Source organism: Micromys minutus (genome assembly GCF_963924665.1).
Source record: "Micromys minutus genome assembly, chromosome: X".
NCBI classification, from domain to species: Eukaryota; Metazoa; Chordata; class Mammalia; order Rodentia; family Muridae; genus Micromys; species Micromys minutus.
In genome coordinates this window covers 90,384,964-90,397,124 of record NC_137970.1, presented here as the reverse complement: position 1 = coordinate 90,397,124, position 12,161 = coordinate 90,384,964, and the positions used below count along the sequence as shown (strand labels likewise).

General features: G+C 36.2%; 1 protein-coding gene across 2 annotated transcripts in view; it reads right to left on the bottom strand.

Moving 5' to 3' along the window:
- DOCK11 (dedicator of cytokinesis 11) overlaps positions 1-12,161 on the bottom strand; it is a 170,017-nt gene that overhangs the window by 56,028 nt on the left and 101,828 nt on the right. Inside the window, exons 25-33 of one of the 2 annotated variants that reach the window (XM_080910695.1) lie at positions 10,952-11,021; positions 10,740-10,865; positions 8,894-8,965; positions 6,647-6,793; positions 5,246-5,329; positions 3,955-4,066; positions 3,427-3,465; positions 1,600-1,778; positions 23-139 (exon numbers count right to left, since the gene is read on the bottom strand). In XM_080910695.1, coding sequence (XP_080766821.1) covers positions 23-139; positions 1,600-1,778; positions 3,427-3,465; positions 3,955-4,066; positions 5,246-5,329; positions 6,647-6,793; positions 8,894-8,965; positions 10,740-10,865; positions 10,952-11,021 — 946 coding nt within the window. The remainder of the gene's footprint in view (positions 1-22; positions 140-1,599; positions 1,779-3,426; positions 3,466-3,954; positions 4,067-5,245; positions 5,330-6,646; positions 6,794-8,893; positions 8,966-10,739; positions 10,866-10,951; positions 11,022-12,161) is intronic. The other variant, XM_080910696.1, reaches the window with a different exon arrangement.

Here is a 12,161-nt window from a genome sequence, read left to right as displayed (position 1 = left end):
AGAAATGCATTAACACACTTACAGAATTAGGCATGGCTGCACAGGAATACAAAGTATCTCGGCCTGCCAGTCGCTGTATATTTTCCAAGAGCAGTCCGACAAATGGGAGGTACAACTGTGCTATTTTGGCTTGCTGGTTCTGAAAAATATCAAAACTTTATTAATAATATCTATATGCTACAAATGAATGGGGCCGCCCTTATATGTCAGATTAAAGACTAAAAGTGAGCTAATAGTTACAAAAATTATTTGTTGCTGTTTGGACTTACTCAAAATACAGAGTCCAGTGACAGCTCTCAAATATAACCACATAAAGGAAAATATTGCTTGCAAGATAAGTATACATGTGCTATTTATAATTTGGCAGAAATATCACAAACTACAATAATATAATTCATATCTTAAAATAAAGGATAAATTTACTTTCAGACAGAATCATGAAAAATGGCAAGATTTGTAAATAAAAAAATACAGCATGATAAAATTATAGGAAAAAATCCACCTGTAAATCAAATTTTCAAATTAGTTACAATAACAAATTATATCATGTTTGTTTATATTTGAATGTTAAAAATTAAGGGTGCATTATCAAATAGGAAATATTATATTTCCTTGAGTTACTCAATCTTAAGGAAGTAATTTAGGGTTATTCCAAATCCACTCTGTAGTTTATTTTTCCATGCCTTTTAATTGCAATGTTAATGATTTTTAAATATATAATTAAGTAGGGGCAGACAGCAACCAGAGCCATGTAGGATCACATATAAATAATGTTAAATGTAAGATTTACAGCCACCTTCATGGTTTGACAGTTAAATATAATCGTAACATCTCTTTTAGTATATAGAAAAATTCACATTACGTATTTTATACCTGATATATTTCATATGTTTTATTAAACAAGTATCAATATCATTTATGTAGGGATATGTATAGATTTAAAGACATTAAACTATTAAATCATGCATGGTACAACTCTACATGATCTTTTTTATATGTGTTCATATGTGCATGTGTGTGTGTCCATGAGAATAAAGGTGCCTTTGGAGGTAGTTATAAGCTGCTAGATACAGGTACTAGGAACCAAACTGTAGTCCTCTGCAAGAGCAGCAAGCACCCTTGACTCATCTATTTTTCCAATCCCTGTTATGACTTTTTAAAAATCCTAGTATATGGAATAAATGATGAAAGTTTGACCAGCCCAAATATTTATATTAAATATAAGAAAAATACTTAAAGAACCTAATTTCATTTTTATTGTTAAACAAATACAGATCTTTATATATGTTAATTTAAAAACATGGTTTGAGAAGCTGGGGATACAGAGCTCAGTGGTAGAATATGTGTTCACTGTGTGCAGGACCACGGCTTGTTTCTTCCCCAGCATCAAATTATTAAAAGATGACATGAGAAACTGTTTTTCTTAAAGTTAATTTGCATGGCATTTAAAAAAACGTAATGGCCTAAAATGGAAAAACAAACTAGTTTATAAAATACCTCTTCATTGATAACTCATACTATGCTCCTCACTGTAATCATCTTGAATGAAAAAAATCTTAGTAGAAATTTACTAGTGTAATACTATACCGACATCCTTACCTTGTGCTGGTATCTAGTATCAAATGCATGTTTTATCAAAAGATTCTTTATGACAGAGATAGCTGTATATCTGATCTCATAATTGTCTTGAAGAGCAATGGAGGTTTCCCGCAGAAGTAGACCCACCAAGAAGTGATGCTTGCAATACTCATCTGATAAACTGTATTCAAGATTGGAATCTGCAGTATAATAAAATTTGTAACTTTTAATAAAGAATAAAAAATTATTAGACAACTGAAATACCCTATTATTTGATCATCTGTGGTCATGCTAGCAAGAACTATAAGATTTTATTATTAATTTGAACAATTCCTTTGTAGTATAGAATGAGCATGCAAAATTTTTACTAATAACAATACTCCTAATTAGGGATAGATGATTTGTTTTAATGATTAATTCAATCATCAAGATACTTTTCCCCCTAAATTATTTCAAGTCTCAGTATAATTACAATAGATTCTGGAGTGAAATAATTCTCTATTTGGCCATCTTTTAACGTATTTCTTTATTATCTAAAGACACTTCATTTTAACTATAAGCTCAACTTTATAGAGTAAGGCTTGATTTCCTTATCCATTTAGATTTATAAAGTGGGAAAAGAAGAAAAAAGGATTATGTCAAGAGTATTAAGTATTGATTATTACAGTGATCATTACATTCTGGCCTGAACATTCATAGCAGACAAAATGCTCATACAAAAAGCCACCACATCTCACATCGGTTCAGCATCACATTCACATCAACTCACCATCACATAAATACAGACCTTCCATTTCATAAAAGCACTACTGCAAACTGCATCTTTCACTCCTTTCTAGACTTTTGATCTCACCTAGATCCTACACGTTAATACTGTGGGACTTACAATAAATCAGAGGGTGGCTAGGATCAAATTAAGGAATTTTTATAGTAGACTCTGTATTTCCATTTATTTTAGATAAAATGCCTTTCTTTTTTTTCCTTTCTTTTGTCTGGTTCAGAATATAATGCAACGCAGTATATTCAGTTAGGACTTTTAAATGTTGTAAATTCTCCAATTTAATCCTAAATCCCAATGCCCCATCTACTCCTCTTCCTTACTGCCTCATCATTATCAAAAAGACAAGGGGAAGTACATGAGCCACACATGCTCTTAATTTAGTAATGGGTGATTAGATAGTAGTACAATTGTCTTCAAATATTTTCCCATTTTTACTGGCTATAATTTCACCACTTCTTTATAACCCCTACCCCTGAGTAGAGACTTCCTTAAAGACCAAGTTATATGATTCTCCTGCATTCTCATACTGTTTGTGAATTCCAATCACTTTCTAAATCCAAGGACAGCGTTGAATAACCAAGGTGGACTTATCTGGGTAGATTTTGCAAATGGCAAGTGATTTTTTTTTTTTTTTTTTTTTTTTTTTTTTTTTTTTTTTGCTTCAGTGACTTGAATAAATTTGGTTTGGTGTTGTCAAGCACACCTTCAAGACTGTGGCCAAGTAGCCATTCAACAGAGTGACAGAGAAAGCAGCAAGCCTGAGAGAGGTGTCACACAGTTAAAACAGACATTCAGTCCATCCCCTGTTCCCAAGCTGCTTTGCAGCAGAGGAACTTGCTGTCTAAGGACAGACAATTGAAAGTCGATTCTTCATACAGCACTGAAGCTCATTTTTAAGAGTAAACAAGCACTTGCCTTTAAGATTTTTAGGTATCAGAAATTAAAGGCTCACTTTGGCTAGGGAGGATTTGAAAAGCAAATAAAGCCCCCATTCATCTTGGCCATTCACCAAATCAATTGTGTTTAAACACAACATACTACTTTAGAGTGAACCGAGTTAAACCTACCTACTGAAGTCAAACGGTCCACCGCAAATGAAAAAAAATCTAATTAATATATGAAAAGAAAAGGGACAAATAAAAAACATAATAACATAAGAATAGTGCTGTACAACAAAGCATTCAATAAAACTAGCAATGGAGATTTAAACTGAGGCATTTCATAAATTTACTGCATAAAAATTATTTTACTTTTTATATTTATTTTTGATGCTTTCAGCAGAAAGGCATCCACATACTTTCTCATTTCCTCTTAAATAAAATTCAATACATTGCTATTACAGAAAGAAATTTTACTAGTGTCTGACATCTGTGTTTAGCAACAGTATATGTAAGCATATCCAAATTTTCATACTAAGACTATTGCTACTGATAGAATAAAGGAAATGCAGAATGCCATTAATGAACCTATCTTCAGATAGTAACAATTCTCAAGTTACCATAAAGTTAACTGGTTTCATTAGAAAACATCATGCTACACTAGTACTATCACAAAAGGAATAACAATCCCAAGTACTGGAAAATACAAATACATACCTTGAACTCTCTGTAATTTAGGTTTTGCAAATGCCATTGGCAAGTTCAGAGGAATGTAATGTTCATGGTTGCAGATTGTTTGGAGAAATTCAAACTTGTATTCAGCAAGAACCTAAGTGGTAAATTATATATCAGGTCTCAGTTTGTAGACATTTATTGGTTGATGATTAAAAAAATATAATCTTTCGTTTCCCAACAGAAGTGAAGTGTTTATCTTCCAAAGTATGCTTGCAGGTGCAATCTGTACAGGAAAGAGTTAACACAGCAGGCCCTAGAGTGGTAGATTTAAAAAGGCCTGTTGCAACACTGATGTTGGCTGTCATTTGGGAAAAGGGATTTTGACATGATCCCTCTGTGATAAGGTTGTGTTTCTTGGTACCAGTCTACTAGGTCCTTATCACAGAGGGAACATGTCAGCCTCTGTACTCTGTACCAGGGGAAGGCCCTGATATTCCTATGGATTTGAGTCGCCTGGGGTCCTTGACATGGCTGTACTTCTGTCATGAATGCTCATATATACAGGGGTATACTCGCTTCCCACAGTTCTTAAAGTGGAACTGCTTTTGTGTTAAAGCAAATCAAAATTCTAGACTATCAAACAGTAAAGTGGGTGTTCAACATAAATCACTAGTCTAGAATTTTGATCTGCAGAGGTTGACAGTGTGTACAACCTGCTTGGCTGCACCCTGAAAGTGGTCTCCTAAAATGAACCCCTATCTCTTTCATCAATTCTATATAATAAACCTCCATTCAGCAAATAATAAACATACTGTGTTTCTAGACTTCTGATATGCCCCCATCATGGCTCACCCAACCCCAGGTTTTTCTGCATGTTTCTTCATTCCCCATCTCCGCAGTTGGGTCAATCTCAAAGAACCCTAAAGTCTCAACAGAAATACTGCAGTTTTTTTAGCTGTCTTCTCACCCTTAGTGGTAAAGTATGTCTTCACAAGAGGGCAAAAGCATGAGATGTCTGCATGGGGACCACCACAGCCTTCATTTGCTATCTTTTTCTTCTTGATCTTGCTGGGTATCCATATCCTACCACTCTAATCAATTTTAGGCAGAATTATAGCTAGATGTTGAATTTTATTAGTAAATTGCTGAATCTGTGGGTAGTCCTGGCAGCGCTCCAAACACCACTCAACAGTCCTTGCTTTTGACAATACTCAAAGTACACAAATGTACTTTGAGTGCATTTCTGGGTCTTCCAAAAAAGAATATAACTGTCAACTTTGACTTCATGCTTCAATGTCCAATAGCAACTATAAACTATGTCCTTAGAACTTACCTTAGGATCCTTGGGGCTAAATCCCGATATATAGTCATTTATCAAATTGAAAACAAATCCTCTGTCCATCAGTGTCAAACAGCGCTAATGAAGCAAAGAAGAAAGATTAGTTATCTAATTCTAAGTGTTTCCTATCATGATGTTAAAGAATTTAAAGAATCTGTTCTACACAAAGGGAATATCATTTTTAGGAATAATATGAGAATAGCTGTCAAGAGTTTTGGTGACCTTAAAGAAAAGGAGAAAAGGACATTATTAGTGGAATCAAGACTTAAGGGCCTCAACTGTGTAATTTCCAAAACAACACACACACACACACATACACACATACACACACACACACACACACACACACACACACACACACGATAAAAGAAAAAGTAAGAAAAAAGAATATCTTTTGTAAGGGTAGGGATTTTTGTCACCTCTCAAAGATCAAAGCAAACAATTTCTATGTATATGCATTAGCAACATGCATCCTGTGCTGACAACAGCAAATAGGTATCTTTAGTTCAAACATTAAAATTTTGGGGCATGGGAAATGGTTCAGGGGTAAGAGCCCTTACTATACAGATAAGAAGACTTTAGGCAGAATCCAAACAGCTATGCACAAAAAATAGCTGGGCATGGCCATATGTAGCCCTGTACCTCCAGTGCCCAGTGCCATGGGGATTGTGAGAGACAGGAAGGTTTCTAGGGCTTTAGAGCTGCCAGCCTAGCTCCAGGTTCAATGAGAGACATTGCTGCAAAAGAACATGGCAGTAAATGATAGATGTGCTGCTCCAGTCTCAGGGCACATGTAATGGGTACATACACACACACACACACACACACACACAAACAGAGAGAGAGAGAGAGAGAGAGAGAGAGAGAGAGACAGACAGACAGACAGACAGACAGACCGACCAACCCAAAAGCCAATCAGACCAGACAACTAATTTAACTGCATAAAGACGTCAGAGTATGATAAAGACTCATGGAGACTGACTAGGCCAACAACTGCTCTGCCTAACAGCATTCCATTTGAAATGTATTTAAATTTTCTTATGGAATAAGCACGGCTGGTATTCTGGCTCAGATAGAGCCTTTTATTTAACTACTTGCTTCAGTGGGAGGGAGAGTAAAACCTGGATGAACTGATCTATCAGTCTGAAGAGTTATTTCAACAGCCTTGAAAAGACATAGGGATATAGCTTAGGGATATAGCTAAGGAGTACACCATTTGCCCAGCATGCAGAGGACGTAGGGTTCAATCCTCAACAATAGAATAAAAAAAGAAAAGAAAAGAAAAGCCAAATACCCAGCTTCTCTAGGAGAAAAACGAACTGTTATTCCTTTGGCTTTCCAGATCCTGTAAGTGAAGAAAAGATCCTGAACATGTTTTGTCTGCCTTTAACTCACCTTTAGGAAGCTAGCCAAGCTATAGTTCACATTTCGGGACTCATCAGGAATCTCTGCATAGCGAATGGTCACATGGGGAATTATTGCAAGAAGCAGAGAATGTAAGATGTGATGATATGCCTCAGGAAATCTCTGGCCCCTAGGAAGCTTAAATGTAAATAGAAAAAAAGTCAGAGTCTGAAAAAGTCTAAATAGATCAGCTGTCACCTAAACTTTCAAACATGTTCCATCATGGAAATGCCTTTAAATAGTAGATTTATTTTCTTTCAACTAAAAATGACCTTGCTATTTGTTCAAAGTAAACTTTATTCTAGAGCAGTTGTTCTCAAACTTCCTAATGCTGCAACCCTTTAATATAGTCCCCCTATGGTGGTGACTCCTAAGCCTAAAATTACTTTTGTTGCTACTTCATGACTGGAATTTGGCTACTGTTATGGATCACACTGTTAACTATCTAATATGCAGGCTATCTGATATGTGATATGAAATGGTCATTAGATCCCCTACTGGATTGTGACCCACAGGCTGAGAGCTATTATTCTCAACCCAGAATTTAAAGAAATAATCTGATTCTCTAATAATAGAAGTGTCTGAAATTATCATTAGGCATAGCATCGGTCAATATATCCCAGCTCCAGAATCCAATCTCCTGGGATGCTGGCACACTTCTTTTTTATTTGATTTTATTTAATTTGATTTTTTTTCTGGTACAGGACATAAGCATGCATCACAATTTCAGCCAACTTGTTCTATGAAATTTCTATGAGATAAATTTTTATTTCACATGGCTCGCCATTATAATTTCTGTAACCAAGGAAACTTCTTTGTACAGGTTGTCATCGAAAAATTTCAAACCTGAAGTGCTCTTAAACCTGAAACTTTTTGAGACTTGAGTCTACAACTCCAAATGGAAAATTCCACACCTGATGTTGTGTTACTGACTGAAGTCAAAACACAGGTGCAAATGTAAAGCATTAAGACTGTCTCCAGGCTATGTGTATAAAGTATCCAGGACACAGGAACAGGCTCCTGTTTAGACATGCGTCCTGTACCCAAGATGCCTATCTCAATATGTATTTGAAAATATTCTAAAAATCTGAAAATGTCAAAATCGAAATCCTTCTGGTTCTAAGCATTTCAGTTCAGGAATTCTCAACATGTATCTTCAAACCAAAATTCAAAACCAAATAAGAGGCCTGTGAGAGTGCTCACTGGGAAAAATGCCTGCTGTGTAGGACCTGCTGATCCGAGTTTCATACACAGAACAACCCACACATAGTGAAGGAGAGAACTGACTCCACAAACTCTCAACAAAGGCTCTGTAGCTCATATGGAGTCCCATCTACACATCACATATACATGACAACAATGACGATGACAAATAATAATAATATTCAAATAGAAATATATTTGATATTATTACATGATGCAGAAATACTACACATGCAGAAATATATATGATATTAATATTTGCATAACATTCTTTTTACCCTTTCTATTATATACTTTAGTCCTTCCTAACAGAACATACCTGATTTGCTACTTTTTTCTCATTGAATCTTTTCAACAAACTTTTAATTGTAAAAAAGATATTTTAGTTGTGTGTATGTGGGGGAGTGGGATGCCTGTAGAATTCAAAGGAAGGAAAGCTTCTCAGAACCTGGGTAGCAGGTGGTTAGGAGCTACCTGACATGGATGCTAGGAACCACACCTGTGTCCTCTGTAAGAGCAATAAGCACTAAGCCATCTCTCCAGCTCTTCAACATTAACAGGGGTAAATCACAAAAGAAATGCAAACCATCAAAGACAATGCATTATGTATAGTAAATAACTGTAGGTAGGATATTGCTCATCTCCTATTTATGGTTATTTATGACTATATGCTGCAAATTAAAGAACATCTAAGAACATAAACTGTGGGACCTTAGATTTATGCAAACACTCATTGTTTCTATAAGCAACACTGTAAAAATTAAGGGCAAGAATCACTAGAATAAAAGGGGATTTGCATATTATTGCTATGTGTAAAGTTAGCTTTATATGTTACAGGTTATTTTCATAAATATGTGCAATTACTGCTTATCAATTCAAATGAGCCTAGTGTGATGGCTCAAGTCTATAATCCAAGCACTTGGTAAGTTGAACATGGGTTGGAGACCAGCCTGAATGACAGGCTGTCTCAAACGTAGTTAATTAATTAATTAATTGCTTATTTTAATTAATTAAATGATAGTTGCGCCTACTTACCTTAATTTTATTCTCTTCCAATAAGTATGTGGCCATCGACTTTGCAATTATTTCAAAGAAAAACCATGAGTACTAAAAAACAACAACAAAAACACACACACACCTTAATAATTTACCCAACTATTTGAGGCTTTGAAACACTGGAAAAATCAATAGACATCTTTTGTCTTTGAAGTTTGAGAACATTTTCAAGTGACCTCAATTCACTATTAATTCTCACAGAATACTTCCCAAGTGTTTCAGACAAAGAAAAGGGAAGGAAAGGAAAGGAAAGGAAAAGAAAAGAAGGAAATGGCACTGGGTATATCAACAATCCAGGGCAAGAAGACTCCATTCCCAGCCAACACAAAATACAATGGGAGAATAGGAGGGTTGCTTCATGGGACAGGATTTTTTTTTTTATCAGTGATACTGTTTTGGGATGCCTATAGTTATTAATGAGAGCAAACCAACTTTTAGTTATTTTTATTACTTCTTTTAAATTTTCTACAATGAACACTTAAACATTTTATTAACATATATTAATAATATATTAAATGGGTTTAATGATGGCATTTTCATACATGTATATCATGTATTTTGATCATATTAATCCCATTGCTCTCTCTTGTCCTCCTTTCACAAATAAAGATAATAAATATTATTGCTGTCTGTAGGTGCTCCTACAACTGTTCATATTTTGATATTAATCCCACTTCCCTAAGAAGGGCTGCCTAGTCATGTACACATGTAGGTGACTTCATCAGAACCTTCCCATTTTAATTAGTAAAATAAAGGTGAGAGCCGGTGATTGGGCGGGGAAGGGAGGTGGAGAGAGAGGGTCAGAGGACGGGGGAGGACCAAGAGAGAAGTTCCAAGATGGACCTCGAGAAAGATGAATTAGATCCAGGTGGGCTTAATTGGCGTTAAGTGGCTACGAACATTTAAGGATTTTATAGGTCTAATATCTCATATAGAAGGGCAGCTTGTATCTTTGTCTATTTGATGTAATCTTATTGTATAGAGCGTTTGTGGATTGAGAGTTTGATATATAAACTTGTATAAAAAGCTATCAGGCAATAGAATTGTGTTTGTGTTGGGATGTGGGGTAAAGAAACACCCTGGGATGGAGGCAGTAAGGCAAGTGGAGTAAAACAGCTAAGGAAGGGAGTCATGTGGATGGAGTGAGAACATGGGACCAGCTTGGACCGAGCAACAGAGTCCACGAGTGGCTCTACACTAGAAGCAGTGCCCTGGGAGTGATACCGTGGGGCTGTTAAAGAGATAAGCCATTTTTATTTTTTTTAATATTTACTGCAACAGCTGTCTACACTCAGTTTGGATTATCAACTTTGGCTGTGATACAATACTGGCAAAGCCTACATGATCAATATGGTTGGTGATATCATATCATTTGAAAGCTAGCATCAAGTCTCTAGCCAATTTGTTTCAAAAGGCCCATAATTCTATCACCAGTTAAAGAAATAGTAAAAGAAAGAATCAGAAAAATAGTTACTGTTTATTGAGTACCTACTACCTATCAGAAGTGATATTATTAAATATTCCAAGTTAGGCATGGGGTAACACTTGCCCAGAGCTGGCAAATAGGCAGCCCTGAGTCAATGAACTATACACTGTAAGAAATACAATATTCTGCTTCATCCAAAATGTATCTTTTACACATTTAATTCAGAGCAAGGGGTGGAGCTATGGAGGGGGAAGAAGGCTCTGTGAAAGATACATGTGCAATGGAAGAGAAGGAGGGAAGGTCTGCGGCAAAAGTGGAAAAAAACAAGGGTAAAAATGAAAGGTCACAACCAAGTATGGAGAGACTAGCTTTGTTTCCAGTTGTGTCCTTTATCCTTACCTTTAGAAGTTTATTTATGGCTAAAAAATCTGCCGACTGTTTCAAAATTGCTATCATGGTAGTAGCCAGGGTTTCATGTATCAGCTGGGCCTGAAGAGTACTTGGTTTTTCAGGTCTGAAGCTATACTGCAAACAAAACCAAGTAAACCATCAGATCCAACCATCTTGGGAAGCAAGTAAATCATCCCGCAAGAAAGCTTTACTCCACAAACCTTTATGAAGGATCTTAAATAGCTCTCCAAGCCTTCTTCATGACACTTTGACACAATGTGTAAGAGGACCCTGAAATAACATTCATGAAAGTCAGCAGGCCATGCTTCAACTCATGACTTTAGTGTGACTGGCACATATGAGCAAATCTAATCCCAGAAAACAAAACAAAGCAAACAAAATGTCTGAACAACAAGAGAGGTAAGACAAGAGGTGACAGTGGTTTAGGTGTACAACAGTCCACTGAAGAACAGACTCGGCACCTTGAAAAACGTACTTCCTGGTTCAAAAGGATACTTTACTTTGGCAGCCGGGATCTTTCATCTCCTTTCTCAATCTGTGTATTCACTTAAAAGTATAGTTCTATGTTGTAAAAAAGAGCTCAAGTAAAGTAAATACTCAAATCCCTTCCAGTGAAGATAAAGGAACAGAAAGGAAAGATAAAGTGGCTGGGAAAGGTGGTGCATACCTGTAATCCGAGTACTTAGGAAGCTAATACAGGAGGATCACCGTGAGTTTAGTCCTGTCTGGGCTACCGAATGAAACTGTGTCAACAAAACCAAAACCAACCAACCAAAAAACAACATAAAAACCCTGTCAAGGGGAAAGGAGGGACAGAACAAGTAAAATAAGATGAAACTTGGAGGTAAACTTAAGAGAGTAGCCATGCCTCTGAAACTTCAGCGAGCGTCAGTGACATCTGGAAGGCATGTTAACGGATTGCTTGGCTCCTCGCCTAGTGTTTCTGACTTTGAAGGGCTGAGGTTAAAGTTCAGTGATTAGCATCTTGATAAACTTCCTGGGCTTAGCGTTGCTTCTGATCTGGGATGTGCATGTTAAGAACCAGTAGATTAGGATAATGCTTCTTAAGACTTTCAGGAACAGGACTCTTCCTGACAGCAGATATCGGCACATAGCTTGGAAGTATTTGTATCCTAGGGTCTAGGGGCAAAGGCAGTAAGCGAAGCAGAAGCAAAGACATCCAGCATTGAGCACAGCAGTTTTTCAGGACAGCTATTTTCATTCTGAAATGTTGAGTGTGTTTTATCCTCTCTCTACCTTACAATGTACCTTTGTTTACATACAGAAGTAGCTTATTCTTCCAAGTCAAAACTCATGGTTTTAATGACACATTCTGTTCCATATGAGAAACACTCGTCATAGGTGAATTACTGTATTGGTTAAAACTAGAATTAACTGCAATTCAATGGT